The 27,474-nt window shown below is 35.7% G+C and overlaps 1 protein-coding gene across 3 annotated transcripts in view; it reads left to right on the top strand.

The window, feature by feature from the left end:
• The window catches only part of LDLRAD3 (low density lipoprotein receptor class A domain containing 3), a 158,715-nt gene that overhangs the window by 74,480 nt on the left and 56,761 nt on the right, over window positions 1–27,474 (top strand). For all 3 annotated transcript variants that reach the window (XM_034417376.3, XM_087877120.1, XM_060687603.2), the window contains 2 exons: window positions 21,877–22,002; window positions 26,547–26,681. In XM_034417376.3, coding sequence (XP_034273267.1) covers window positions 21,877–22,002; window positions 26,547–26,681 — 261 coding nt within the window. The remainder of the gene's footprint in view (window positions 1–21,876; window positions 22,003–26,546; window positions 26,682–27,474) is intronic.

The following is a 27,474-nucleotide window of genomic DNA, read 5'->3' as shown; positions in this document are numbered from 1 at the left end:
TTTAAGTCTTGTTAGTAGTTATTCTTTTCTAATGTATGGTATTCTGTACATGATGTTTTGAGAAATATCCAAATGGTAACCATAAAATAATTTACATGTCCTTCAATTATTTACAGTAAATATTCATAATTATATTATTTTATTCAGGAAATGTCAGTCTATAAGGGTTTCCATGGAGTCCTTGGTGCTCTTTGAGCTTGGTGGTTTTCTTGCAGATGTTTCATTATCAAACTAGGTATCATCATTGATGATGATGATGATGATGATGATGATGATGATGATAGGAATAACACTTATATACAGCTTCACAGTGCTTTATAGTCTTCTCTAAGTGGTTTACAAAATCAGCATAGTGCCCCCAACAATCTGGGTCCTCATTTTACCAACCTTGGAAGGCTCTTGATGATGATGATGATACCTAGTTTGGTAATAAAGCATCTGCAAGGAAACCACGACGTTCAGAAAGCACCAAGGACCTCACTGTTCAATTCTGAGCTACAGACATTCTCTTCTATCAGTATAAAGGACTCCCTTTGACCAGCGTGCGGTTTCCACACCAGGGAGAGACAGGATATTCCTATTCAAATAAAAAGATGATATAACAGATAGTATCTCTGTATGGCTGTTCGTATTGGTTGTCAGTGATTGGATGCATAGTTCCATGTATTTCCCATATTACTATTTAAGCTGTCTTATTATCTCCTGGTACTCATTAAAATAGAGATTTTCCTATCTTTTCTGTGTACATGTTGAGGTGGCTGCTTGTAGCAGAGAAGTCATGAAAGCATGTAATCCTAATTATTGCTTTATATGTTATGAAAACTATTTTTAGAAAGATGAAAATGCCTGGCCTGGAACACTTCCTCTTCTTTTAGGATAAGAGTGGAAATAATTTTAACATTTACAATCTTTCAAAGAAATGACAAATAGATTGGTGGAACTGTTTTTGCTTTAAGATCCATTCTGGATATGCCAATTAGGCATTTGTCCATTCATGCTGAATTTATTAGTTGGTAGTAAATGAGGGGAAGGAAGAGATCCAGTCTTCAGAACTGCTAGAAACTCTATGAGTCTGTGTGTACCATGCAAACAAAAATCAGAAAGTATGAAAGGAAAAAGAGATTTAAAATGTTGAATATCTTCAGAAATACTGATACATCATTTAGTTTTTCATGTTTGCTAATAAATAGCTGTGAAACACTAGGTGGTTTCTTTCTCCAGACTCCCTGCTGTAAATCACACAGTGTTTAGTAGGTGAGTCTTGTCATCAGCTTCATCGGGAACTAGATTCTGACCATGCTGCCATATTTAATTTCCCTTTGAGCTCTTGGGGTTTTCTTTATTCCCTGCACTGATCAGCTGTAATCGTCAGCTGCCTAAATTAATCGAATACTATGTGAGCATTGAAAGTAGCTTTTGTCAGCTAATGAGCAACAGCTACTTAGAGAATTGATAGGTTGATGTTTTTGTCAGCTAACAAGCAGCAGATGGTGTATATTTCAAAGTATGGCATATAAACCTTGCTTACTGCCTGACATGTTAACAGCCAAATTTAAAGTTTTACCAAATATCCAGACACATCTGATTATCTCCCCTTCCACAGTCACACACACACACACACACACACACACACACACACTTTGTGTGTGGGGGGTGTTAGGTGGGAAGAGCTTTTTCTGTTAGTTCCATGTGCTTTCAGAAATTTGTCTGTACATCAACAGTGACACCCAGTGTCCAGTTTCACTTATCTTTGTGTTTATGACCATTATATTTACACCTTAGGACAGCCAGCGAAAATTAGCTAATTGTTTTATGTTCATTCTTCATGGCAAAATATAAGCATGGAAATATTTGTACATTTTTTTATTACAAATCTAAAATTGGAACCTGAAAAAATATTTATTTATTTATTACAGTTATATGATTATCCATCTCACAAAAAAGTGATTCTGGGTAGTGTTCAAAAATTAACCAAAACAATAAACACTGAATATAAACACAACCATTATTAAAAAATATAAATCAGTTTGCAATAGGGACAAATATCTGCAGCTCGGGTGTAGGATGTGGGTGAGTAGCTCGGGTGTAGATGAGGTTCATTCTCCAAGCTTGTGGGTTGGTTTCCAAATTTCATTACCAGGCTAAGTAACATCTTCAGTGGAGTTTAAGGGATGTCAATGTCAGTGTTCTTCTGTTTATTAGGGCTTCAGGTGTGGGTGTGACAAGTGAAGCTCTTGTGATGGGTCTTGTGAAGAGGCAGGTGTGAGTCATCAGTGACAGCCTTGTGATGGGTTTTGTGATAGGAAGGTTACATCAGGTCAGGATCATTGGGAGATGAACTAGTTGGCGGGGAATTGCATGGGTTGGTTTAAGATCAATGCTGTCTCTGATTGGCTGTGCAATTGATTTGGATTCTGAGGGGTTCATAGGCTGATTGTAGGTCAATGTGTCTGTTGATGGAATAAATCTGTCCCCATGCCATGAAAGGTTATAAATGTTTCAGCCAGCACCTTGGATTGGATCCAGAAGCAAACTGGCAATCAATGCAATTCAGGGAGCAAAAATTTATTGTGCTCTCTTGTAGAAGCACATATAATTGCCTACCCCATTGCATTCTGGATGAAGCTTTCAGATACTTTCCAAGAACAAGCCCATGGAGAGTGCATTACAGTCTTCCAGTCGGGAGTTGACTAGGGTATGAGTGACTGTAAGCAGAGCTTCCCAATCTAGGAATGGGCACAACTGGTATGCAACATGAAGCTGTGCAAAGGCCCTCCTTTCAAAACCCCTCTTTTCAAGCAGGAGTTCTGAAGCCCAGAAGGGCTCCCAGATTCCTCAGGTTTAATAGGTTCACACCATTCCCATGACTCCTTCCCAGGATTTTTTCTGGATCTGCAATAAGGCCAGCATTCAACTTCAAGTAAATCTGAGCAATTTGTGAGAAAATTCTTCTTCATATCCCTGCAAGAGGTTCTCCAAGTCCTGTTCTACCCAACAGGGCTTGTATCACTAAAACAGGGCTGCAGAATACCTGTGGACCCAGTAATGACAAAGTACTGATGCTTCGCCATCTTACTGCCATAAGGGTAGAGCTTAATAGTAGGACTATTCCATTTTCAATCAAGCTTGTCCTTTGTTGAATAGGCCTTCAAGCAGATCTTATATCCAGTAATAGAATCCTATGAATATTCAAATGAAACGAAAAATAATATTTGATGCATGACAGAATGGATTGGTTGCTTTTAAGTTGGAGTTCATGTGCTCAGTTGAGATTCTAGGAGCTTTGACTTGTGCACAGGGTTACTGCTGATGCCACCTGTCATCAGTCAGCTGTGGGTTCATTATTTTGAAAGTAAGGAAGAAAGCTTTGCAAATCAGATGCCAACTACTAATATATACTTGCTGATAAGCCAAAACCTATTTTGGGGATGTATTTTGCCACCTAAAATTTTCATCTTATCCATGAATATACTGTCTACAGTATTTACACTAGACTAGAGCATACACTGCAGAAAATAGAAAACTGGTTCTTTTTTGGTTGATGACAGTTATTGTGAATATATAAGTCTCCCCCAAATCTGGAACAAGCAGATATCACTGAGGAACATATGATTCTACCTTTTACTTAAATGCTATGTAAATCCAATAGTCCATGTAGCCATGTTCAGAGTCAACATAAAGTCTAAGAATACATACACTGTTCTTCTCACTGCAGTAAACTTAACCATTAGTCCACTCACCTTCACAACAGGAAGTCTAATTGTATCTGTGTTAACAGCAAAATCAGGATAATAGAAAAGCACTAACTATATAAGAGTTTGAGTATCATAGATGTTATCATAATAAATCAAATATGTGACTATTGTATCAACATCATGATTTTCTCACAATAATTTTTTCCAATTCCCAAATTTATATGAGAAATGAAAAAGTACATATTAATTGCACAACGGTAGATATGTGTAGCTGTTTCTAGCCATATTCCCCAGTGTATGTATTTTGACCATATTGAAAACTGAGGAATAAAAAACAAATTAAGTTTGTGAGTAGCTATTCATGTATTAAGACTCAATGTAGAGAGGTAGGGAAACATGAGATTTTTGACAAGAGTATGTCCTGCCTTTCTTAGAGCAATTTGTCAACCCTATTCTTATTTATCATACCCCAGTTACCAAAACATTGCTTGCTCTTGCTCAATGTCAGGCCTGCCTCTGTTCAAAACCCAATAAAGAAAGCGCCCAACTCCATTGAGGTAGAGAAGAGGTACTTTTACTGAGTTTGAAATGATAGCAGCGAAAGCAAGACAAGGTCTGATTCAAAACGTGTGAAAGTTACAGATTGAAAGTTTCCCGAAATCCCTCCCCTGAGGGTGCTGAGTGCTGAGTGTCCAATCAATGTCCAGTATGATGTTGTGTGAAGCTCATCTTCAAGTATTTCACCATCTGGAGTCCTAGGATGGTTGGCCTTGACAGAATGTAAACAACTCCATTCAGCAGCGCAATAATTCTTGGGAGCAAAACCTCTCTTCCGGTTCACATGGGACTTCACCTCACCAGCTCACTTTCCCAACCCAAATATCATACCTCCCCTCCCCGTTAGTATGGCAGCCGATAGCAAGCATACAGCAAACTCAAACCCCATGCTGGAGATCCGGCTGACACTTCCCCCTCATCGCTTCATTTTGAAAAAAGGTATGATAAAATGGCATCTGATTACAATTATAGCTGAGTGGAATAGAAATATGAAAAGGAGGGTACAGATTCAAATGGTTAGAAGAAATAAGTTCATAATTTACTGCCTACCATTCCCATTCAGTTACTTAATAAATTGAACTGATAACAGAAACCCGTCTTGATTTTCTAGAGAATTATTGGAATGAAACTCTTGATTCTGATACATAAAGAGAACAGTGTAGGCAGTCAAGATGGAAATTGTAATAATAATTTAGCACAATGCTACATAATTCTCAGACGAGAATAGTCTGCTGTTTGGGGAAGCAATGCAAAGGGCAATAAGCCAAAGCACAATATTTGGGTTGAATATGGGACCCTCTATTGACTGTATATTCTACCACAAAGCTACAGTCTTTGCCATTCATCAAAGAATACCATTATAACTCATCTTTGTTCATTTTTGTAACTCAGCAAAGTTCTGTGTTTCTTATTGCTTTATATTTAGAACTTTAAAACTACTTTATTTTTGAAATCTTGCACACATTTTCCAGATCTTCGGTATAGGGAGAAAAAGAATTGCTTTAAAGTAAAGTACATGTTGTCTTTAGTCATCCTGCTGTGATAATAAAGTAATGTGGTGTAGCAGCTCTTTGTTGAAGGTACTCTTTTTTGCTAACAACTTTCATGGTTTTCTCTTGATTTGTGGCACAATGCCTTCACCTTTTTGATTTAAAGACCACGTACCGGGCAATAGCATTCACATCTTCCATTGGTATTGCAACCATCTAGAACAGGTTTTGTTTTCTCAAAAATTTGGTGGAATAAAATTTATTATATTGTGCAACTTAAAGTACATGCACAAGATTATGTTTTTTATGATGCTAATTAGATGCACAACATTGTCAGGATAAGATCAATAGTAAATGCAAAAAAAAATAGTAAATGCAAAAAATATATAAAGCTAGATGAAAATGTGGTCATAGTATTAAAATTCTACTTCTACACTCTCAAGTATGTTTTAAGCATATAAAAATTGGCCACACAAAAGTAATTGTTTGGTTTGATTTAATAAATATCTTGGATGCTCTTCTAATCTTTTGTTTTCCCATAGCTGCTTATGTTGTTAAACAGTAATAATTAGTCCTAAATTATGTTTAAACACCTTGAACAATATCCATTTGGAATACTATGAAATAGATGGATTGTTGTATTTAACCTCATGTCTAAGTATCCATTTAACATGCATTTTTATGAATGTTAATATTCCAGCTTGTGTCAAAGCCAGTTTTTCCAGAGTTCCTCCTGGAAAGTGAGGAAAGGTAGAGAAGATTTTATATGGAGTCAAAGCATTAACAGGTTTCTCCTCTTTACTTACCCATCTTTGTCTACAACCCTCCATCCCCCTCTCTCGTTTTATGATTGAAAAGGTGCTAAATAGAGCTTTGTTGTCCTGCAGTAAATTTCATTATGACCTTTATGTGCAGTTTATTTTGTATATGGTACAAAATTTTAAGATGTTTCTGGAGGCCAAGATGTGATAGCAATAAAGTTTGAAAGAATTTATTTTACCTTTATAGAAACTGCTCTTTATCTAGCCCAAGGGTTTTGTCATGTGAACCACATGAGGATTCATTCATTAGCCTGAGAGCTGCAGCACTGAATTTGTTTTATATATTGATACAAAAGTCTCTAGTGAGTTCAAAAATATTTATCAAATTTGTAACCTAACTCAATAACAACTCTGGGTAACATACAGCATTAAAAACAGAGTAGAACAAGAAACAGCAAAAAGGGAAAAATAAAACAAAGGATCTACCAGGGACAAAACACACTTGCCTACACACAGACAGACATTGAAAATGTATCATGGGTTGTTCTTAATTTTTTTTTTTCTTCAAACTAACTTTGCTACTAAGATGGCAAAGAATCTTGAAACCAAGCCCTAATAGGAATGGTTTAATGGGAGATTAAAGAGGACAAATTTCAAGCATCAGAACAGTTTCTTGTGAGTAGCGAAATATGGAGAATATGTTTCCTCTCTGTTTGGGATATTAATTCCTGGTGGGCACTTTCACATGGATGAGGGAATGGTCTTAATTCTCTTCTGTCCCAGCACCTGTTATGGACTGTAAGAGGAGGCGGACATGTAGTCCTGAAAGACGATGCTGCTTATGTAAGAAAAACTGAGATGCTAACTATAAAGACCAATTCTTAATGTTGTCAGGAGATGTGTGTTAAGACCAAGATGTACTGTGTAATTGCCATTGTTGGTCAGTTTCTCTTCCTGCAATATTTTCTACAGCCCAGACTGCAGGTCTGTGTAGCAATCAGCAACTTGGCTTTCCCAAACATTGGCCTTGGGACCTACAAGGTATTGTTGCAAACCTCAAAAAATGTCTTGGAGAGCCCGGGGTGATCCATGGGTCAGTCTTGAAGGCTGGTTAATACAGGCAGTCCTTGACTTACCACCATTCATTTAGTGACTGTTCAAAGTTATAACAGTGGTGGTTATAACTGATCCTCACTATTCTGCTTGTATTGCAACCCTCATGGCCATGTGAACATGTTCTGTATACTTAGCAATTGGTTCACACAACTGGTTGTAGTGCCTCTGATCACATGATTGCCCTTTGTGACTTTCCTGTCTGCTTCCTAGAAATTTAATGAGGGAAGCTAGCAGGGAAGGTTTAAGTTGTTGGGATAAGTCTCTCTCACCCTCGTACCCGCTTCCATCTCTATAGGTTCACCTCATCAGGTGTCAAGCAGGCATTGATAAAAGCAGCTAAGAACCCAAAATGGCAGAAGCTCATCCCAGTCATTCATAAACCCCTGCTTTCCCTGCCCAAGCCTCATTGTGCCAAGGTCTCAGCCACCCCTTTATTCCAAGCAGTGACCATGACTTTGGATGAACTGTGCATCAAATCAACAGAGACAATCCATACCTCCCTCTGAAATTTGTTGCTAAGTGAGGCCACACAAAAGTAATCGTTTGGTTTGATTTAATAAATATCTTGGTTAAATGAGTTGTGTCCAATTTTTCAAACTTTTTTTGTAGCTTTCATTCTGCAATGATACCTTTAACATGATCAAGCAACACCTACCTATCCTTGAGAAGTACTTGATAGGTGGATAAAAATGTCAAATCCAATCTAAACATCTGGCTGATTGAGCAATGAAACCTAATAATAAACTGGAATCAAGAAAAGTAGTATGTTACTGGGGCTTTTGAAATAAAATCATATTTTTCAAATGTTATGAAAACAACTAGTTTTGCTTATCTCTGTAGAATAGTTCTTTAAAAAACAAATATCTAAAAAATAGTGTGGATTTTTTTCACATGGAAATTAAATGTATCTTAGAGACAATATTTATTTTGAAGACAAGAATAGCTGTTTTTAACAAACATTTCTTTTGCATTTTTGCTGACATTTGTTTCCTGTTTGTGTTTGTAATTTTGTTTCTGAAAGAATATGGGTGATAAATTCAAAGTTATCAATAAAAATTGTTAGTAAATGATTAGAGAACTTGTTACAGAATTTTTCAGCATTGGTTCTATTAATTGCCTTAGACTGAATATCTTGAATTATGCTATTTATGTGTAATTGACAGGATTAGAATTCACAAAAGTATATGTGATAGAGACACCACAAGGATTGTTATTTCATGTGCCATCCTGTTGTGTGAATGTTGGGTTTATATATTTAGACTTAACACTTCATAAAAAATCTTTATAAAAATAGTGGTGCTAAATAACAAATAACTGATGGAAATATATTGAAGATTCCTAAAGAGCATGTCCCAGTCAGATATCTTAACCAGGTTCATAAAGTACAAAACATTGATCTTTTCAGAATGATATATAAAATTGATTTTGAAGTTAATTATAAACTATGTATTCCATAGATACTTTTTAAGATACAAGGTGAGTCTTAGCTATGGCCCATGAGCTTTCTCCAGATTTTATGGATTATTGTAAATAATATTAATACTAATAGCAAAAACAGTTAGCATTCACCATCCTTAATGAACAAAATTATTTTTTTCACAAAACTTTCTCATTTTGATGTTGTAGGGTCATAAAATTTCAGGAATTAAAAAAAAACACTTGTCCTCTTTATTTTGCTTTTCTCAGGATTCTATATGATTTGCTAGCAAGAAAGTTATTATTTGAGAACTAATTGCTTAATTACACTTACATTAGTCTATGATATAAACTTCTAGAATCTAGAAAATTTTATAAATAATTTAAAATGAAGATATCCCTTTGACATGGATTAGTACATTTATTTTTAGATAAGTGACAATAAGATAAATTTGATTGACTCCTCAGCAAGAACAGAAGCTATGAAAACTGTTTCCAACTATTACTTGACAAGCACTGGACTCTGCAATTTAAACCTTAGATCCTGCACTCTTTGGAAGCAGATTGTGTTTTCTGCTACATATAGATGAATTCATGATAAGTCATAAAAGAACTGGTATTTTTTTCAAAAAACTCTCTTTGCACCAAATATTGATCTCTAGGCAAACTTTAAAACACACATAAGCATGAAAATTAAAAATGCTAACACTTATAGATAGTATTTTTTCTTTCCTATTCCCTGTTTAATAACACTAATGTGATGTTTTGACACTCTCAACAGGGAAATCATTATCAGACTGAAGTAATTTCAGGCTTTACTCTATCAACCTATAAATTTAGCTCATTTTTTAATTTTGTTTTTTGCTTCCCAGATAAAATTATTATGCCTGTAGTGCTCACTAGCAAACATACTAACATACTAAGAGAGTGTATGTGTGTGTACATAATTAGAATTGCTTTCATTAGTAGAACTAGGAGAGATACTATTTTCTCTTCCTCTATTTATTAAAAATATCTTTTCCAAAAAGTTTGTTTTGTCAAGAAATTAGTGTGGTCACAGAAGCTGCAAAGAAAAAGAACAAAAAAATCTTGTGAGAAAAGAAAAACCACAACTATAAACAATGGGCTATACCATTGTTTAGAGAAAGTTATTGTAAAATCAAACATCCTTAACCCGATTCTCATCCAGATGTGTTGGGAACTGTAACTTTTGGAATTCCAGTCAGCTTGGGCATCTGTGAGAAAAAAGCAACATAAATTCACTTCAATTGGAATCTCATTTTAAAAGCCACATAAACCTGATAGCACAAATATATGACTGGTAGTGTGTGTGTGTGTTTGTGTATACACATACACACATATACATACAATAGATAGATAGATAGATAGATAGATAGATAGATAGATAGATAGATAGATAGATAGATAGATAGATAGATAGATAATATAGGTATAGGTATAAAGAATCAGAAGATAGGCAAGCAGCTAGGATTGTTAGTAGTAGTGTGAACAGGAGTGTTGTGATAGGATAGTGGATATACCTATATACCCTGTTTGAGTCATGAGACAGTTCTGAAATTGTCTTGAATTTCGGCTCCCATGAAATTTTTATCAATTCAATTATAATTCTGTTCTCAATGAACAGAATATCAAAGAATAAAAAGGTTTAAAAGTTTCTGATTTGGGAACAAATTCTCTGGGTTCCAAGCCAAAATTACCATATCTAGTTTATCCATATTATCCTTGAAAATCAAATTAATAGGTGAAAATTTTCAAATTCCTGGCAGCCCTTAATGTGTCTCTGCAGAGACAGAGCTGCTGTTTGGATCATTTGACCATAACACCCCTTACGATATGATTTCTTTACAGACAAGAGGCCAAATTCTGTAATGCGATATGCTAACATTATGGCAAAGAATGGATGAGTTTTCAGTTGGCACAAAAAAATTTCCCAGCTCTTGTTTAAACTACTTGTGCTATTAGGATGGAATGTTTGAAGTTAACAGACGTCTGTTTTTAGCAGAGTTAAGGAGATAGAAGCAGATGTGAAGCTTAGGGCTAAACCAGACATGACATGCAATCGTTTATATTTTTTCCTTTGCTCATTTTTTAACCCCTAGAAGCCTCAGAAAGCACTGAATATATGGGGTGGAAATGACAGAGTCAAAAGGCTGTTTAAATCTTTCCATCATTTTTACTCTATTCGAAAGAGAAGATTCGAGACTAGCTTCTTCACTATTGCAGAAAAATAATCTGTATTCAGCTCCACACAACCCTGATGAAATATTTCTTAGAGTCACATATTACCAATTACAGGTCCCTTTACTAGATGTCATAGAAACATATTAAAATTTAATCCTTCCAAAAGTGCTTTTTTGTGCATCTGATTTTAATTTACCATATATACTCACAGATAACCCAAGAAGTTTTTTAATGCCAAAAGACATTTCCTAAATGGGGCAGGCTTATCTACAAGCATATATGTTAGATTTTTCTCTCATCTTTTTAAATGTACTCATATATTCAGTGGATATTCACCTATAAGACCATCTGCATATACTCTATGTAGCCCTTCATATTTGAAACCAAAATAGCATGGAAAATGTGCCATCTTCAGATAAGCCAATTGTGAAAATTAAAACTTTTGAGGGTTAGATTATTTGCAGATGGCACGTTATTCATGGTATTTTGGTTAAAAATCTGAGGGTCGGTTTATTTATGGATAAACTTATATGTATATATGGTATAGGCGGAAATTATGAGACCCACAGAGAAGATCTCTGCTCAGACTCACAGGCCTTTTTAGGCTGCTTTTGTTTGTGAAAACTGTTATGATTTCTGTTTTGAATTTTAATTCTCCTATTGCCAGTTCATTTATGTGGCTCATTTTAGAATGTTGCTTTTGTGTCTTCTTGCTAGACACAGATTCATAATATTGTAGTTGTAGAAGAGAAAAGTTAAACTGGAATAAGATGCTATATGCCTAAATTGCAAAAATCTAGGCAACCATTATTGTTTTGCTGCCAATTAATGCACATCCAATGTTTGCAGAGGCTTACTTGTTTTCTTATTTATTTGATGACCTCTGAATAAATGTACAAACAATAATGGATGTCTTTTTCATAGGAATTGTGCTGATGTTTAATATTATGAAATATATTTAAATTAGTAGATCTTACAGAATTTTGGTAAATAGCAGTACTTGGGTTGGGGAAAAAACTACCAAAGTACTAGGATTATATGCTAGACTGGGAGTATTTAAAAAAAAAACCACCATCATAGAAGAAGGCATTAACAAATCATTCTCATCCTGTTGCCAACAAAACTGTATGCCTGGCTCCATATAGTCTAAAAGACAAGCTTATTGTAAGATGCTTTACAGTACCTAGGTCATAAGTATCTGAAGGACCAAAATATATCAAGACCCTTATGCTGATTTCGCAGGAATTATTTATCAACAGCAAATTTTTGGACAGCCATGTAGAGAAAACATTAAGAAATATTCTGCTACCCTGATGCAACTTGGATAACAAAAGTATTCCACAAATGGCTGTTGCTAAATATATAAAATTTAATTAAAATGTGACCCGTCAAGGCATCAGTTATCTTTCCAGCTAAAAGTGATGCTTATAATGGATCCTACCCTTGTTTTGTTTGGTACTTAAGGAGGTATATCCTCAGGCCATATTTTGATGTAATTCCAATATATTTAATGCAGGCTTTTCTAGTTTGGTGCTCTTTATATTTTTTGAATTCAGCTTCCATTATTTCAGCAATATTACCTTTGAGATTATGGGAGTTGATATCCAATGATATGGAGGGCATCTGGCTGAGGAAACAGTTAATAGTATAAAGTAATTGTCTTCCACTGATGATTTCTCACTCAGTGTTTGCTTTTAACACATGTCTTGGGAAACTGCTAGATTTGCTAAGATATTTTGGAGAATAAAATACCCGGAACATCTGTACTATTTAGCAAGAATGATGGATCCTTTTATCTTAGGAGTCTTGATTTTTAGATGAACACATTTTTTTTATTCGAATAAATTTATAATAATACTTGTATTAGGAGATGCACTTGAAAGAATCCTTACATTTTAATAGCCTGTTGCTGGAAAACTATGTGTAATAGTATAATCTTAAAAATAAAGATTTCTTTTATTTGAACTGAAATTTAATAATAGATTCCACTGTACACCAAGTCAGCAATGTAATGTCTATATATTAGAAGAAAAACAACTTATTATGAGGAAATGTTGCCGAACAGGAGATAACTGGGTTAAAAATCTTTTAATTGGTGAATTTTATGGGTAAGGGGTTTTAAATTGCGGGAAGCCAAAGATAAATTTAATTTTGTTTTTATAGTATTTTAATGTTTATATTTTATGTTTTTTAATTTTGGCTGTTCACCACCCCGAGTCCTTCGGGAGAGGGGGTGGTATAAAAATTTAATAAATAAATAAATAAACAAACAAACAAATAAATAAATAAATAAACTTGCATAAATGCACATAAAATAAATCACAGATAGAAAAGGTTGTTTCAGCATTATATTTAAGAATTTGTTCATGATTTTAAAAATGGTTTTATTGTCTACTGGCTGAAGGAAAGCAAGATTTCAAATGCTGTTCTCTGTATTTCCTAACATTCATCTGTGGCGAAACGAAGTTTGCCTTTCCCTTTTTTCCTTCATATTTTCTCTTAATTTGTGTGAATTCATACAAAATAAAATAAAATGTAACAAACATCAAACAACAAAAAAGAAAACAAACATGGTGAAATATATATATATATTTAAAGCAAATTGAATATTAAAGTTTGCCCACACAAAATAATATTGATAGGTCTTTCCTCTGTTTAATTAAATAAGTTCAAAGATGGAGATTCTTGAAAATCCAATTTTAAATGCCATATCTAATCCAATTAATAAATATAAAGTTAATAAAACATTACCAAGGGATCTAGTAATTTAATCTGCAGCCTATCAAAAGCCATTTCTGTATCCAAAGAAACCAACTGCGATTTAAAATATTTTTCTAAATCACTAATTTCTGCATACCAGGACAAGAAGCTTAGAAGATTTATTAACCATGATTACTATATCACTGGTAGATTTTGAAATGCAACTAACCATGTTTATTCTGCTCATTATTCTAAATAAAAAATGCTTAAGTGAGGGAATATGAGTTTATGATTGGTTAGTTGTTTTAAAAAAAACTTTAGTATTTAAGTTACTCACTTTGCAAAAATGCACCTCCATTTGAAAGGCTACAACTATGTTTTAAAATTCCAAAAGCTCCAAAGATGAGATGAGCTTGCATGCAAAAATGATTCCATGTATAAAAAATAAATCATACTTTCTTTCTATTCAGGTGATCCTGCTGATTGGGATAACTATAAAAAAACCCTGTATATCAGAAATTTGACTTCAACAGGCTTTTGTATTGATTAGTACCATAATTACCAGTAAATATTCCTTGACATAGACCTATATTCATATATATAAGGCACAGTAAGGAATTATGTGCACCTCTATAAATCTAATAAGTAAAGTATTTTTTATAGTTGCCCTGCACCTGATTAATCCCTTTTCATTTCCTTTCTCCAGCATGCTCCTATATAAGGAACCTTAGAACAGAGTTCTCCAACCTTTTCGGGTTGGCGGCCTGGAGAAGGGGGAAAGAGGATGGTTTTGTGGGGGGGCAGATGCGGGCACACACCTTTCCCATTCCTCATGCAAGTGGGGCCGTAAGTGCCCAGGCGAGTGGGCCGTGAGCACCCACAATGCTCGCGTGAGTGGGGCCATTTGCACCTGTGATGCTTGCAGCAACACTTGCACGAGTGGGCCTGTGTTTACGTGCATACACTAAGGTGACCAGACGTCCCACTTTTGGCGGGACAGTCCCGCTTTTTAGCAATTTGTCCTGCGTCCCGCGGCGTTTCAAAAAAGTCCCGATTTTTCATTCTGCCTCCTCAGTCCCGCTGCCTCTTGAGCCCCAGCTGATGGCTAGAAGAAAAAAAAACTGTTTAAACTCTTGCCCGGGGCTTCAAAGGGCCACCCTACAGGCAATCAGTGTAAAGAGTTCCTGAAGCAGTTTTTTTTTTCCCCTAGCTAAGCTGCAGAAACGAAACCGAAACCAGGATCTTTGGTGGAACGTGACAAAATGAGGCAGAGAGAGATTTATTTTTATTTTTATTTTTCCTCCCCAAAAAAGGTAGGTGAAAAACTGCAAACAATGGGAAATTTAGGAGGCGAGTTCAAGATTTTAAAACACAAAAGAAAAAAAAGCTGTATTTAACTAGGGAATTGTAATAATTGAATTGAGATACTATTAATTGTATATTGTGTTGAAAGCAGAAATGTTTAAGTTGTGGTTCAGAGGAATATATGGGGGAAATTATTTGGTTTATTATTATTGGTAAATATAATTAATTGATTTGTAAGAAATTGGATTGCATGGAAATAATTGGAATATTCATGTTCATATTGATTAATATACAAAAAAGATAGTTTTATAACTAATTGATTTATATTAAAATGTTGAATTTGTATTAAACAACTGTATTACATAATTACATAATTAAACAATGTGAGGATGGATATAAAAATAGATGACAATGGAAAGGGGTATAATATAGAATAGAAGGGAAAAATTGAATTTGATTAAGATTAGAGATGAGGATGAAGGGTAATATTGGTTTTTTAAAAAAAATAGATGAGGAATAAATATGGCAAAAAGGAAATATAGAAATTGTAAATTTAATTGAAGTGACTAAACACTGTTTAAATTTGTGAACCGGCCAAATACTCTGTTCAAAGAAAATAAATTGTATGTTTGTATGTGTGTTTCTAATTACTGCTATTTATTCATATTTGTTCTCTTTTATTCTTTAAAGTTTAACCATTCATTCTTTATCTTAATATCTTTATATTTGTTTGGGGTTGGCTTTCTTCCCTTTCATCTTTTTTATTGTACAGCAATCTTTCTCCTCAAACCTACCACCTCTCTCTTTTCTTTCCTTCTTACTTTCTCTTCCCCCCCTCTTCTTCTCCTCCCTACTTCCTCTTCCTTTCTCCTTCTCCTCTCTTCCTCCCCCTCTTACCCTCACTCCTATTCTAATTTCCCTTCCCTTCCTTCATCCCTCTCTATTGCTGTATCCTTTAATGCATATGGACTACTCAGAGGGCTGAAAAAGTTATTTTTGACTGGTCCTCGCACTTTTGACCAGTCATCGAACTTACGACTGTCTTCACATTTTATGTTTTTTGCCCTATCTTATCACCATGGTGAAGAGAAGCAGTTGTGAAATGAGTGACATGGTTGTTAAGAATACTGCACGGGCATAAATGTGAGGATGGTCATAAGTGTGAGGACCAGTCAAAAGTGTGAGGACCTGTCAGAAATGACTTTTCAGCCCTCTGAGTAGTCCCTATACACATAGCCATGGCCACCCGGTCACATGACCAGCTAGCCACACCCACCCAGTCACATGGCCTCCAAGCCACGCCCACACAATAAGTCACGCCCACAATGGTGTCCTTCTTACCAATGTTAAAATCTGTTCACCTTACCCTATACACATAGCCATGGCCACCCGGTCACATGACCAGCTAGCCACGCCCACCCAGTCACATGACCAGCTAGCCACGCCCACAAAATAAGCCACGCCCACAATGTCCCTCTTTACCAATGTTAAAATCTGGTCACCTTAGCATACACGCACACACCGGCCAGCTACTCATGCTGTCCAGTGGCCAATAGGCTGTGGCCCAGTAGTGGGCTGTGGCCTGCCTTAGAATAACTGTATCAATTGTAGCTTTTAATGATTGAAATTCAGAAGTGGTATAATATCCTAAGTACTGCAAGACAGTTTCAAGCAATTCCAATCTCCATCTCTCCTAGATCTAATGGATCTGGAGTTAAAATAGCATTTGCAATTCTTTAGAAGTTTCAGCTGCCACATTAGTGTCTTTTAATTATTGTTGAAATATGTGGAGTGTATATATTATTATTCTGATATTTCACTTAAAAATCATAATCACTCAGAAACAGCTGATAGTAAAAAAGAAGAGACAATTGAAGCTTTCTACTTATGAATTACCTTAAGAAGCAGCCCAAACCACGGAGAAGCTATGGTTGCAGAGCAAGATATCTGACTTAATAAATAGAAAGTCTTTTTATGGCTCTCCCATTAATCTATCCTTTCTTTACAGGCTTTCTCTGTTTTTATATTGAATGCATTTTTATTTTTATTTGGTTTTTTTTTTTTTAATTTGATTTATATGCCGCCCTTCTCCGAAGACTCAGGGCGGCCTACAATGTGCTCAGCAATAGCCTTCATCCTTTTGTATATTTATACAAAGTCAGCTTATTGCCCCCACAAACTGGGTCCTCATTTCACCTACCTTAGAAAGGATGGAAGGCTGAGTCAACCTTGAGCCTTGGTGAGATTCGAACCCTGCAGTAATTGCAGGCAGCTGGTCTTAATAAGCTTAATAACAGGGTGCCTTAAACCCCTGTACTACCAAGGCTCTTGTCCTCTCTTTTTTCCTTGTGTGTTGTGTTGTATGTGTGTTGTTTTAAATATACTATTAAATTATTTATAGTTTGCTTATAATCAATATGCTTTTGATTAGAAAGTAGAATTAAAATGCATTAAATAATAATAGTATTTGAACAAGTCTTCCTCTTTATTCCCTTAGTGTATGATATGCTAAGACAGTAAATGATAATACAGTATCACTTTATTGCTCATTTCTCCTAATGGTCTCTGCCCTTGTGTTATAAATCTGCCAGTGCATAGTCATAACTGTACTAGTCATATACTGTATTTTTCGGAGTATAAGACGCACCTTTCCCCCCTAAAAGTAGATGAAAATTTAGGTGTGTCTTATACACCGAATGTAGCCCCACCCACCCACTGGCCCCCACCCTTTGGCCTCTGCCTCGCAGCAGTTACCTCCTTGCAAGCAAACAGCAAGAAAAAAACAGCTCCTTTCAGCTTCAGCACAGCCTAATTAGCACAAGTTGATTGGATCAGCCTCCTGACTCTCAGCTGATTTGCTCTCAGCTGTTTTGTGCAGGCTCTGCTGCTTGCTGCAAAGAGGTAAATTGCTGGAGCAGATTTTTTTTTCCTCGTGCTAATCAAGCTATGCTGAAAACGAAAATGAAAGTAAAGCAGGCTGTTTGCTGTTTGCTGCAATGAGGCAAAATTGCTCAGAGGCAGATTTCTTTTTCTTCTTTTCCTCACCAAAAAAGGTAGATGCGTTTTATACTCCGAAAAATACGGTAAGTATAGCTGCCATGTATCTGAATCCTTAGGCAAATACAGACAGCCTTATGCCTTCAAGATTTTTACAATTATAAACCCACACGGACTTCCTGGGTTGGCTGTGACTGATGATGATTCCAATCCAAAATATCTATCAAAGCAACTTTTCTCCAACCTCCAGATATTTGATGTACAGATTTTGAAGTTTAAGGCTGGAGGGTTCAGATAGTGGAGTGCTGCCTTAGAACATTATTGGATTTGATGGTCTACCAAGAAGTCTAAAAAAATAATTTTAAACCATCAGATGATGTCATGTTAATAAGTTGAATTGAGTTGAATGAGAACACTATAACTGATACGAGAATACTGATACATTGCTTTAGTCAACCACTGTATTAATTTATTATTTGCTACTTTATTAGACTATCCATTGTAAATTAGGAACAGTCTAACAATTTCCTTGTCAGTCTCCTACAGATATTGGCTGAACATTTTGACATTGAAAATACTGATGCCTTATTCAGGAATTGGCTGGCTCAACAGAATACTCACAAGGAAATTTTAAATTAGTTTCCCTATTACAGATAAGAATATAGAATATCCATCTACAGAAATAAATAAGGGCTAAAGGGCTATGTACAGGTCCTGTGCTCCAGATTTTAAGCCATTTTCAACTCAGCCATTTTTAACATAAAGATTTCTCCTAGTGTAAAAACTTTCGGTTCCTGTCTCAACACCTTTATCCCTTACTTTCCTCTTACAAGCTTACTCATGTATAAATAATTTATCCCACGAAGTATGAAATCCTGCTTCCTTTTCTGAAGCAAGCAGCAAATATATTTATTGCTCCTGAGATTTATAATAATCTAATAATAATAAACTTTCTCTTCCCAATATTGCTTTGCATATGTACTTTGGTTGTTTCTGAAAAGTAGGATGGATAGCTCCTAGGAGAGATTTATGTTTGAATTCCACATTTGAGAAATGAACCTATTAAGAAAAGGGATAATGTATGAATAGAGCCTTGGGTGGTTTGTCGGCTCTTGGAACAATGATTTGTTTAAAACCCTGATGACACTAAGAGTCAGTGACTAGAAACACCTACACACACACACACACACACACACACACACACACACACACACAAATGCACACACAGTAAGACTGCAGCAAAGCTCAATGTAACAGACATGTTCTTATTCATAATTCTATTTTCTTATCATTTGGAAGAGGCTTTTAAATGTGTTTTCTTTTAAGCATTTTTCACTACTAGTACCATGTTGATAGCTTATTTTCTGTCTCTTTAAAGCTGTCCGTGGACCCTCCTCCCTAAATTTTGATACATTACTTGGTATTTAGTGGCACTTACTTGATATTTTTTTGATGTTCTAAGCCTCAGCTAATGCATTTATAATAAGTGTTTTCTATAAAAGAATCGTACTACTTGTTTTGGTTTTTGATTTTTGTTTCTTCATTTTGTTAAGTCATGATCGAAAGGTTGGCAGTTCAGCAGTTCAAATCCCTAGTGCCGCGTAGGACAGTGAGCTCCAGTTACTTGTCCCAGCTTCTGCCAACCTAGCAGTTCAAAAGCATGTAAAAAATGCAAGTAGAAAAGTAGGGACCCCCTTTGGTGGAAAGGTAACAGTGTTCCGTGCACCTTTGGCGTTTAGTCATGCTGGCCACATGACCACGGAGACGTCTTCAGACAGCGCTGGCTCTTCGGCTTTGAAACGGAGATGAGCACCACCCCCTAGAGTCGGGAACAACTAGCACATATGTGCGAGGGGAACCTTTACCTTTACCCTTTAATCTAAGAGTTGCTCTGGCTTCTACTTCATAACATCCTTTATATAATGAACTACTTGTTCATATACAATTCTGTACTATTTTACAGAACGGAATTTTCTTTTTATAATTACTAAGTTCTCCCTGGCTCTGCCATAATATTTCAGTGGCAAAACTGCTAAAACTATGGCGAATGCCAAACCAGGGGGGAAAAAAACCAATGTGCACCCTAAACTTGGTTTAGTAAAAAATATACTTCCCTTCCCCCAAAAAACCTATAGAAATATCTCAGCTTCACCTGTGTACATAATGTTGTCATCTTCAGCACAATCCTATCCTAAAACCTCTTATCTGAGGACTGAATCATGTCTAAAATACAATACCATGAGTGAGTTCAGCATTGCAATGATGGTTTGATACTGGATGTTAAATCCTGAGGGCTCATAAAATTACTGTCATTAACTTTATAGAATCCCACAGGGATAGGTTGAATGGAGGTGTTGGTGTATGAAATGGAATCACTCCCAAATATTCATTATCTTGGGCATCATTGGCATGAGAAAACCATTTGCCAATGTAATACGCTCTGGATCTTTTGCAGTATTCAATGCCATGACTGCAAACTGGCTCTCTGATTATGGCTTTGGAGAGTTTAAGTATGTGCATACACAATTTCTAACCTTTCTTTACTTGCAATGATAATCTCAATTATTCAATTACATCCAATTTATCTAAGTGGATTAATATCTAATAGTGAGTTTATGCTAAAAAGATCCAGTCAAAGAAACTAAAAGCTCTGCAAAATAAATCTTGGTTCAGAAGCTTAGAGAAATATATGAGTTTGAAACACTATGGAATGATAACAAGCAATAAAATGTTAGCATATTGTTTTTTAGAGAATTCATCTTCCAGGAAAGATAAAATGTTTATAGTGATTCATTAATGTGCCTTGTTCAAGGAACAGGAGATTTGTGAATTGGTCTGTGCAAATTTTATCTTTGAATTACTACTGTTAATCAGAAGTCTAAAAATATCATAGAAAATAAATGTTGCAATGAAGAATTGTAAATATTGTTGCTTTGCATGCAAAAGCAAAATGAACAAAATTTAAGTGTGTTTATAGCGAGATAGAAATGGGATTTATTAAACACTGTCTCTCTCCTTCTCCTTCTCTCTCTCCCTCCCTCCCCCTCCTGTCTCTCTCTTTCACACACACACACACACACACACACACACTAAATATCCCATATGATAGAAAGGCAGGCATTGGAAATTTGAATGGCCAGAGGGTATTTTTCTTTTGCTGACTTGAACTACACATTCTGCTGGAATTGTAGTTACAAAGATCCAGTTTTTTCTTGGAGGTATAGAGCTGGCAAAGATTCCTATGCAGTTGCCAGAGTATTTTCTCTTAGCTGTGTAATTCACAAAAAGGTTGGCTTCTCCTCATACTTACTAGAAAGCAGTACCAAGTGTGGAGATCAGAATACTTATGGTCTGCTAATAACTAATTCATATATTAATGCTAGTAATGCATGAATGCTTAGTTTATATGAACTGAAAATTTTGTAAGATCTTAAATAATAAGATACAAACATTCTTACAGTTGTTTGCTTGCAGGTATTTCATTACCCAATTAGATAAGATCATCAATGCTACTGAATGTGGAGTAACTAGACACTGTGAGCATTCTAAATCAAACTAAATCCAAAACTCTAGGGACTTCCTATAAACTTGGCATTCTGTTGATACAAATCATCTGATCAATCAGCTGATAATTGGCTAATAAAGCAGCCATCAATAAGTACATAAAGATAAACCATATGTACACCCCATTCAAGAGACAACAGAAATGTTAACAAGAAAACAAAAAGACCAGGACACATGTCTAACAAGCAGGAATAAACCACCAGACAAAAAAAGTGCAGAAATCAATACCCTAATCAAGGAACTACTAAGGGAAAAACCACACCCCTACCAACACCATCACAGCAAGCTACTGAATATCAATGGGGAGCAAGTCCCACACTCACTAGCAATGATGATGTTACTTAATTGGGTAATGAAATGTCTGCAAGCAAACAACCAAGTTCAGAGAGCACCAAAGACTCTACAGTGACAACTGTTTTCAGAACTGTACATCACCGATCAACCAAGCAGAAATAAAGATTATATCAAGCTCTTGGCCAGGTTGTAAAACATTTCTATTGAGCTTTGTCAGGTTTGTGACTATTTTTACAGATTTGTTTTATAATCATAAAGATTTCATTTCTTCTTCCCCAGCAAAAGCAAAATCTAAATGTGGGTCCACCTTCTTCCCATGTTCCAGTGGAATTCATTGTATCATTGGCCGTTTCCGATGCAATGGTTTTGAGGATTGTCCTGATGGCAGTGATGAAGAAAATTGTAGTAAGTATCTACTACTTAAAGGAGCAAGTTACATCATCTGTACCATTACCTGAAGGCTATATCTAAAAGAAATGTTGCACAAAACTTGATAAATATTGAAAACTCTCTATTGGAAGACTTGATTAATTTCACCTATATTCTGTGATCTCAGTATGGTTTTGGGGAGGGGAGTTCTCCTATTTTTATCTCACAGAAATAATCATGTTAGGTAAATTGGGCTGGGAACCCTGTGAGCTTGTGGAAAAGATTTGAATCTTATCTCCCTGTCCCTTATCCCCTGTCCAAGTCCAGCTTGTCATCTACTATAGTACTCCAGGAGGAATCCAGCAAAATGAAAGCCATTTAACACAACATTTGTATCTAAATTCCAATAAAAGTATGAAGTCTCTTTTATGAAAGCTCTTTATGTAATAAACATGGTAACCAGAATTAGAAAAACTGATGGAAACATGAAACACCTGTTATTTAATGGGGAACTGATACAGAAAGCAAGGCTTCAGCTGTTAGCTCTCCAGTTCCAATGAATTCTTAAACTGAGGTTAGCATGCTATCATGAATTTTTTAGCTATAGCCTTCTCTCATTTTCTGATAAGGTGGAAGTTACAAAAGAAAAACTTTCATCGCTATGTTCTTTCCTGCAGCTAGTTATTTTTTGCAGGTAGTTCTCATTTTGCAGGTAGATCTCATAATGCTGTGACCTAAATAATTGTGCATTGCAGCTGCAAGGGGGGAAAGGCAGAAGGTTTGATTGTGATTTAGTCACATTTAATATTTTGGGGATACAATCTCTTGTAGAGGAGAGTGCAGAGTAGTTTCTTTAAAAGAACATTTGATAGATGACAATACTTTTTTTTATAAGTTAACAAGAGGAACCAAGACCTGCAGTAATCTTTATTGGATATGTGAAACATTTCATAAGTCAATTCAACTTCAAGACGGTTGTTCTAAATCATATATGGTAAGGATGTTCTGACCATTATGGTAGTATTCTGAGGTCAAAGTGTCACCATTTTGAACTATACAGTACAATATAATATGTTCATTGTTCTGTCTTGTATCAGAAATATTACTATGGCAGCCCCCATATTATAGAAGGGTCAGAAAATACTTTTGAAGGGTCAGAAAACATCTTCCCTTCATTGGTATTCATAAAACCTTTTTCCGATGACTTTTAGCTTAGTTACTTTGGTTCATGAAAGTTCTTCCATACATCTATATTTTTTGGTGCAACTTTATTATTACTTGTATATCTGGTTTATTTTTATGCTGTCAAGCACTGGCAAATGCCACATGATTGGCTTGGTTAACAAATACAATTAATTAAAAAGATACTGTGGAACCAGTAATTACAACATTGAAGTTCATTTGCTTACAATCTATGAGGACAGTGACTATTGAATTAAAGTGGTAAGGTAAAAGTTATAAAGCTGTCATAAGATTGATAACTAAGAAAAACCATAGGTAAACTATTATTAGTTAAAATTCAGGAGATGAATAAAATGTAGTGAGGTAATATACTATCTAAGGAAAAATAAAATTAAAATTAAGTTGAGCAATATAAGGTACAAAACTAACTAGAGACAGCAATATAATAGTTGGGCATGAGTCACACCTGCTTAACTGACAATCAGTATCTGGTGAACTTTGTATGCTGCTGAGTAAAGCTTGACAACTATATAAGTTAGGTTTGTAAGAGAGACAGAGAAAAATAGGATGATGTATGATCTGATGTAAATTTGATCTGTGTAACCTGGTAACTATAGAATAATAACAATATTGTGCATGTTTCTGTAAAATGAACAGAAAAAGAAGCAGGGCAAGCTATTTCAAGCTTAAAACATTTCCAGTAAGATTGAAACAAATCCTGTTGAATGCAAAGCAAATGTCCTGACAGCATAATTGGCAATCTGAGTTTAAATCCTCTGGAATTTGAAACACTTTGCTATCCTCAATAATAGTTCCTTACATATCTCATTCTACCATTTTATTTTATTTCATTTCATTTCATTATTTTATTTGTAATCCATCTGCCCAGCAGTGGCAATCACTTGGAAGCTTACCTGCAAGCAGTTTCCACAGCCAAAGTCAGAATCAAGGGTGGGATCATAGTTAGGCCATGGTCCACAAAATACAGTCATCAGTTGGCCCAGATTCAAAGTGACAGAGTTTCAGGAACACAAATATCAAGATTTCAGTGTGGGTGAGCAATTCCCTCCAATGAGGGAAACCGGACTATCAGTGTATTTTAAATACATCCCATGTTGGTGAAACTAAGCAAAATTGGAAATGCCCTTGACATTCAAAGAGACATGCCAAATACCATTGGTATGTTCTCATTACATGTGGCATGCTTTAAAACTAGGTGTTCTCTGACAATAGGCACAGCTGCTTCTGATAACTTCCAGGTGAATCAACCTCAGGTGCTTGAATTCTCTGAGCTCCTCCAGGCCAATCCAGAATGGACTACTCAATGTCCTCTCAGTTGGACCTGATCATGACAGAAGCTCCCAGAAGAGAAAGGAAAAAAATGGGGATGGGGACAGAAACCTGGGGTTTGATAAACCTTCAGGCCTCTTCCTACTACATTGAAGTTTTATTGTACTTGCAATACTAGAATATAGGTAACAATAAAAATTACTGTAAGTGGATGTTTTGCCTCCCAAAAAACAAATTGAGTAGTAAAACAGTTTTTATCTGATGGTGTTTGCATGAACTGTCAGTTTTCTAAGTACAATAATTGTATGATGGAAAATTCAGTTCTCCTGAAACTTGAAATAATTTGATGCATTTGACATATAAGACAAATAATGATAGAGAGGATAACAACAGAAAACAACTTTCCATCTCATTTCTTTCTATAGTAAAAGATGTGATATACTTTTCTATGAGGCAAAGTCAATCTCTGAATGCTTCTATAAGACCAAGATGTCTTGCTTTAGAATTGGGCTGCATCTCTTAACAATCCTAAAACTGCAGAAAATTTGGCTGTTAAAGGAGGCAGGCCCTAGGTTAGTCACAAAAAGAGTCATTGCAGATCAACATTTAAAATATTGCTTATATTCAATATGGAAGCAATCACATGTACAATTAGGATCCCCATTACAGATAACTGTACTTGATAACTACTATACAGATAACTGTACTGTAAGCTTGGAGAGTGGCTCTTTATTAGGATCAAGTGAGTAGAAGAGAACAGTGGCTGTTAACCACTGCTGTACATATCTTTCTGAAAGGCCAGTTTGGTGTAGTTGTTAAGATATCTGCCTAGAAACAGAGACCTGAGATTGGCTGACTTTGGACCAATCATACCTTCTCAACCTAGGAAGGAGATAATGGTAAAATATTTCCAAAATCTTGCCAAGAAAATGAGGGACTTATCAAGGCTGTCACCAGGAGTCAAGACTGACTTGAAGGTGTGCACATACACACATCTTTGTAGCCCTTTGAATAGCTGAAATGCTCTCATCCTAGGAGAAAGTCGTATGAATGGATATGTGCCTATATACAAAAGAAAACGCTAGTAGAAATTCAGCCTTTGGACTGTTTTAAAGCAGAATTAAACTAGTATAGAAGAATATAATATATGGTTCTCCACATATAGTTGGAATGGGTGCATAATTTCCCATTTTTCAGTAGGAGATTGTTCTATATTTAAAATTCCTTTTATATATGCCTGTTTTAGCTAAGACTTTGGTTTAATAGTTATCAAACATGCCTTGGATTTTTGAAATACATCACCATACAATTCTTTCTTGGAGGCATTCATCTTTCTGAAGTCTTATAACCATAGCATTTATTTTTAAATCATTTTTAGAGACAAAAAGTACCTTTCCTTTTACTAAATCACAATCTAATACAATTTAAGACATCCATTTCTAGAGGTTACAGATTTAGCATCACACATCATTTACACATTCAACTCATTGACACATTTCTACATCAAAGTTTGTAAAATAATTTCTGTCTGAATCATGTGCAAGTAAAAAGGAGGTGTGCTATTAATGTCAAATAGCACCTGCACCTTCAGCATCTTCCTCCTTTTATACTCTTATACATTTGTATACATGTATGCACTTACACAGTATCCTTTGTTCAGTATTTTCTTAACTTCTGTGTCACTTTCCAGAGGTCAAAACAAGGAATTTATGCTAATGCTCTTAAATTTATTAGTCTTTCTGGCTTGGAGTTCCACTGATAAAATAGCACTAGAAACTGTGGTTAAAGTTAGGGTTAAGTAGGAGGTTGCTTTCTGTCAAATTACCTTTCTGTCTTTTCAGAGAAATACTTCATTGGCCAAATCCTTTATAAATCCTTTTCTATCTACATTTTCTATCTTTGATTCACTAATACATGAGCCAAATTAAACTGTCCCTCTCACAATTCATCTGCTTCTAAACTGTGATACTGGGCTCACTACAGTGTTCAGAGGAAAGAAAAGACTCAGCTAAAAATTTAAAGCACAGATGGCACAGAAGTACTCTTGGGAATAATGTCTATCAAAGCGATATTGCAAGTTTGAATAAAATATGCTTTTGTTTCCACAGCAGCAAATCCTTTGCTGTGTTCTACTGACCGATTTCACTGTAGGAACGGCCTGTGCATTGATAAAAGCTTTATGTGCGACAATCAAAATAACTGCCAGGACAACAGCGATGAAGAAAGCTGTGGAAACTCTCATGGTAAGTATGAAATTGAAAACATGGTTTTCACACTGGGTTGCCTGTTCTTAATTAACATTGTGCCATTGGTGGGGGAGGGGGGAGGGGTTTGGCCTTTACTGGAACTGTGAAGTCTTTTTTATTATACAAGTAGCATCAAGAAGTTTCTGAACAGGGGAGTCTTGTATATCTTTGCATTATTTTGAATTTAATTTCTAAAGTGGGTGTATCCAGCTCACAGCCACATGCAGCCCCACAAGATAATAAACTTTTAACTTTATTTATTTATTTATTTATTTATTTATTTATTTATTTAATTAACTAATTAATTTATTTATTTTATTTCTATACTGCCCTTCTCCTACGGGACTCAGGGCGGTGTACAGCTGAGATCAAACATTGCATATAAAATTTAAAAACAGTTTAAAAAACAATTAAATAATTTCTGCCCAAGATTTAAAACAACCCAATTAAAACCGAATTCAATTAAAACTGAGAGGATGGGGTCAAGCCAGCCCGGCTAGATGGAATAAGTGTGTTTTCAGGGCCCGATGAAAAGTCCGGAGGTCTGATATCGTGCGACTCTCATGGGGTAGGTCATTCCAGAGGGCAGGTGCTGCCACAGAGAAGGCTCTCCCCCTGGGGGTCGCCAGCCGGCACTGTCTGGCCGACGGCACACTGAGGAGGCCCTCTCTGTGCAAGCGAACTGGTCAGTGGGAGGCTATTGGCGGCAGAAGGAGGTCTCGCAGATACCCCAGCCCTAAGCCATGGAGCATTTTAAAGGTGGTCACCAACACCTTGAAGCGCACCTGGA

The sequence above is a fragment of the Pantherophis guttatus genome, chromosome 1 (assembly GCF_059756535.1).
Source record: "Pantherophis guttatus breed Tessera chromosome 1, ASM5975653v1, whole genome shotgun sequence".
Lineage (NCBI taxonomy): Eukaryota > Metazoa > Chordata > Lepidosauria > Squamata > Colubridae > Pantherophis > Pantherophis guttatus.
This window is presented reverse-complemented; position numbering and strand designations above follow the sequence as displayed.